Source organism: Nanorana parkeri, unplaced genomic scaffold (assembly GCF_000935625.1).
Source record: "Nanorana parkeri isolate BGI_ZX_2015 unplaced genomic scaffold, ASM93562v1 scaffold742, whole genome shotgun sequence".
NCBI lineage: Eukaryota > Metazoa > Chordata > Amphibia > Anura > Dicroglossidae > Nanorana > Nanorana parkeri.
The window spans coordinates 361,080-365,877 of record NW_017307010.1 but is presented as its reverse complement, the minus strand read 5'-3'; the positions used below and the strand labels follow the sequence as shown (position 1 = coordinate 365,877).

Here is a 4,798-nt window from a genome sequence, read left to right as displayed (position 1 = left end):
CGCCATCTTGGTGTATATCTAAGTATACACCAAGATGGCGGCGCCTATATCGGCGTGTGACGTCACCTGACGCCACGCACGCATGGCGCCAAGTGACATCATGCTCCCCGCCTCCAAGATGGTGGCACGCATTCGCAGAACGAGCCGGTGGTCAACATGGTCGCCGCACATTCCTGTTGTGTCTCTAGGACGAAAGCTGAGGGGAAATCTCCCCAGCAGGACACCGAGAGAAAAAATAACGTGTTGGGGTTTTAACCCTTCCCTATTCTATCTAAAATGGCTTTACATATACTTTACATTCAAAATGAGGGGGGTAAAATAGAGTAGGTACGATAAGACCAGCATCACTGGGAAACAGTAGTGATTGGGACAGGTTTTCTTCAAGTCCAGCCAAAATTGGAAATGGTCCTTTCATGTCTTTTGAATAATATTCATACCTATGAACTTGCATATATTGACCTGGCAATGTCGTTGCTGGACCATTCCTAGAATCAGTCAAATGGGTACCTTAACTGCATATCTAGGGAAAAAGAAAAAAAACTATATACAGTAGAGGGGTGATGATTTGGGCTTGTTTTTCAGCCACAGGACCTAGGTACCTTGCAGTCATTGAGCTGACCATGAACTCCTCTGTATATCAAAGTATTCTAGAGTGAAGTATGAGGCCATCTGTCTGACAGTAAAGATTGGTCGAAAATGGGTCATGCAACAGGACAAGCACACCAGCAAATCTACAACAGAATGGCTGAAAAAGAAAAGATTTAAAGGCCCACTCAAAGTCCAAACCTCAATCTGTTTGAAATGCTGTGGCAGGACCTTAAGAGACCTGTGCATGAACAGATGCCTGCAAACCTCAATGAACTGAAGCAACATTGTATAGTGGGCCAAAATTCCAATGGGACAGACTGATAACGTCATACAGAAAACAATTGCTTCAAGTTATTGCTACTAAAGGTGGTTCTACAAGCTATTGAATCATAAGGTGTACTTAGCTTTTCACACATGGCTTCTCCATTTTGGCTTTATGCTTGTAAAATAAATTATGACATGGTGTAATAAATCATGTGTTGTTGTTTGAGGGTGTATTTACCTAATTCTAAGACCAGCTAAGGACCAGATTATTTTGATTATGTCCTGATTCTTAAAGCCATAGCAATCAAAGAGGGTGTACTTTCTTTTTTACACGAATGTAGTTATGGTAGCATGCTTATGTCACTAGGAAGTGATCTAGGGCACACTGCTGACCTCTCCTCCTGGAAATATTTTACTAGCCTAGTGATGACATCACAGAGAGAAATAAAAGCTGTTTTTTGCCAATGAACAAGGTAAATCTTAAAGTTAATGTAGGGACATGCTTCTGAGGGTGGGGGGCTACATCTATTTGGTATATGATCAGAATAATGTCTACATAGTCACCAAATCTCTGGACCTCCTTCATCTTTGATGAGGCAATATGACCTGTGTATGCATGGACTACAAACCTCATTTATCTCATTAAGCTTTTTTTTATTTTATTTTTTATTCTGGTGTGACGTTATCGGTGGATTTGTACCAGCTAACCTCCACTTATCTAAGCTTTGGAATGTAATGATTTGTTCAGCCAAAAGCTGACAATTCAATGGCCATTGGAGTCATAGTTATCTCAGCAGAAGCACTAACCTGCAAAATAAGCTAATTTTATCAACAAGTTGGAGCAATAAAATACTACGAAATACCTGATTACAAGTTATCTAGAAACAGCTTTGCATTCATAGCTGCTAAAAATGCCAAATATTATGTTACGAGTCTAGTTTATATGGTTTCTATTTAGACATTTACCTTCACAATCAGAAGATACTATGTGGCATACCACGATAAGCTTACTGTATTAGTGACCATTTAGAGTACTGTGGGGCTTTGCCTCATGTGCAATATGTTAAGCTCATTCATTCAAAATGAATGGGTGCAGCTCACTCATTTTAAATGGGCTTCCCATGCAATGCATATTCTAATGGACATACAGAATCTTTACAATACAATGCAATGTAGTGTTGCCTGGGTGCATTGCAGTACCATTAAAAACAGGGGGGCCCCAAGGTATTTTGTGCTAATGCGTGGTAAAACATTAATTGTACTGCACTCTTTCACAAAGCAGTGTGTGAATAGGCCTTAAAGATGTTTTGGTGACAACTAAGTGGAGATTTGTTGTTACTTCCTGCTGTGTCTCTAGGACAAAACCTTAGGGGAAATCTCCCCAGCAGAACACTGAGAGAAAAAATAACGTTTTGGGGTTTTAACCCTTCCCTATTCTATCCAAAATGGCTTTACATATTACTCCTCCAACTCTAGGCAGTTAAGAAATACTTGAAATGGTCTTGTTCCTCCACTGAAGAAAGATGTAGTGCTCTTTTTTCTAGGTGATGGGCAACACACTTACTGTATACTTACCTGGAGGTTCCTCAACAGCCAGCTGTTGGGTCCTCTTCTCTCCAGCGCTGGAATGTGGGTGGGCACTCAGACCAGCACTCATGTCCCACTGATGACATTGGGTAAAGGGGCAATGAAAAAACTGGTCGGAAAACCAACCAGAAGAGCATCTTTTGGGGATTGGTTGTCACAACTGGAACCAGTTGGAAGGAAGACTGTGAGACTTTGGAATAAGGTTATTACTAGTTACCCATCTCTTAGAAGAAAGCAGGCAAGGGGTGGAGGACAGGCACAGGCTCTTTTGATAGAAACACAAGAAATGTATACTTGTTTTTACCAAACCCCAAGGCTGCAGTTCTGTGTTTGAGTAGCCAGGCCTCTGCACTGTGAAAAAGGAATAAGGTAAGGGTGCACATCCCTAAGAAAGTCAAGTCTTGAATAACAATGTTTGGCTTCAGCAGCAGACCAAGGCAGTCAGAGTCATGGTAAGGTTGAGTATAGATTTCTTGTATAGCCTGCTATCAAGTGAACCTGTTTCTTTCCTTAGTCAGGGCAAAGTACAAACTAGCTCTAAGCAATTGTTTCACAAGGTCATTTGCCCTTCATTAGTACAATGCAACAAGATATTTAAATGGCAGAGATTTAGTTTGTGTGTATAGTTCCCCTTAAAATGTATGTCTGCTCCATCACTAGTTTACTAGCAGGAAGCAGATCATCTTCATATATAACATAGGTAAAATATTAACTGCAACGTAATTAAAAATACTTGCTGCAAAAACATGTATCCTCCTTTAAGAAATAAATATTGTATTTTACCTTAGTGATCAGCACTGGTTTATCAGCTTCTTCATCCCTCAATATTTCCACAGTTGTGCAGATTTATGTATCTTGTCAGAGATTTTCCAAATTATAGCTAAAGTCTAGTTACCAACCAGACTGGGAAAATTTTACATTTCTTTTTATTGTACTGCATTTTATCATTTTAGATTTTTTTTTATATTGTCATTTAAAATCAAGGCTTGCTTGCGAAATACTGAAAGATGTTATTTAACAAAAACAAATATATATATATATATCAGTACTTAAAAGAGTTTTGTCTTTGTACAGTATTTTGTAATTAAATCTTCTGCTTAGTTTACAGACATAAGGAAAGACAACAGCCAGTCTGCTTTCCAGATTTCTAAACACATCCTACACAGGAGTGCTATACAATATCACACCAAGTTATTTGCTGTTATCTATAGCTCACATAAATATAGAATGAGACACATTATATGAGTTAACGAGAGCTTACTGCTTGCTCAGTTTGTTCTGTGTAAGATTCACAACATCAGTAAAACAAATCAGGAAAAGTTCTTATGTCACGTAAACGCCTGCCATTCATGAACAGATCTTTCAGCAACAAAAGAGTGGACTTTTTTTTTTTATACCACAGTTGGGACTATGAACTCAAACACTTTCCTAGCCAACATCAGAAGTTTTGTCACAGACTATTAGTACATTTTTGTCCGGCCACACACCGTCAGATAATTGCTCTGGAAGTGCAGATCATCACTGTTACAAATGTCATACAGTACAGCTGGCCTAACTTCCAAAGCAGTGTGATCCTGGGCGCATTCTTACCTTTAATGGACGCCGAAAACGTTGAAAATATACAAAAGAAGAATAAAAGAGTTAACGGAATCATGGCTTGTATCCTCCTGCTCCAAATGTAGCTTAAGTTGTGCCGGTTGTCACTGGGCAGGGATTGACACAAAGAAAAGAAAGGTTGTGAGTGGAGAACGGTGTTTATCTAGATGTAGTAAAGGTCAGAATCCAAACTCCATGCACTGGTTTTATTGACTAAAGGTCTTTCAGTTAATCATTAGTCTGAAAAAAGTTTTTAAATGGTACCCTTGTTATATAGAATGCTGTTCATCTTTGCATTGTTTCACACAAAACATGTTTGTTGAACATAAAGGTCATGAGTGGGGTGGATACAGGATAGTGTTGACCATTTCAAAACCTGCTCATTGGGTGGTACACTATTGGTGTTAAAGTAAAGCTTTCCATATACCGGCAGAATTTCATTTGGAAAAAAATTAGTTCCATTGATTTTCTCTTAAAGGAAAAGTTTCTCGAAAAGTTAAAGGATAATAACCCTCTGGGTTTTATATATATATCTGCTGCTAGATATATGCAAAAACATAAAAAAAGTTACTTACCTGTGTCTCGCCCACGCGCTCCTGTCCGAACATCTGAAGATCCTTGGGCGGCCGCAAACAATCTTGGGACGGGGCGCATACGCAGTAGAGATGTTTGGACGGGAGAAGAGGAGAGACACAAGGTAAGTCAATGCAGGCCGCCTGGCAGCGTGTACCCGCACAGACACCGTGGGGCAGGAAGAGAGGGG

The 4,798-nt window shown here is 39.6% G+C and overlaps 1 protein-coding gene across 1 annotated transcript in view; it reads right to left on the bottom strand.

Annotated features, from left to right (window-relative positions):
- The window catches only part of MTTP (microsomal triglyceride transfer protein), a 60,165-nt gene extending 56,008 nt beyond the window's left edge, over positions 1-4,157 (bottom strand). The window contains exon 1 of the mRNA XM_018564286.1: positions 4,030-4,157. Coding sequence (XP_018419788.1) covers positions 4,030-4,093 — 64 coding nt within the window. The 5' untranslated portion in view covers positions 4,094-4,157. The remainder of the gene's footprint in view (positions 1-4,029) is intronic.
- Positions 4,158-4,798: the final 641 nt, after the last annotated feature.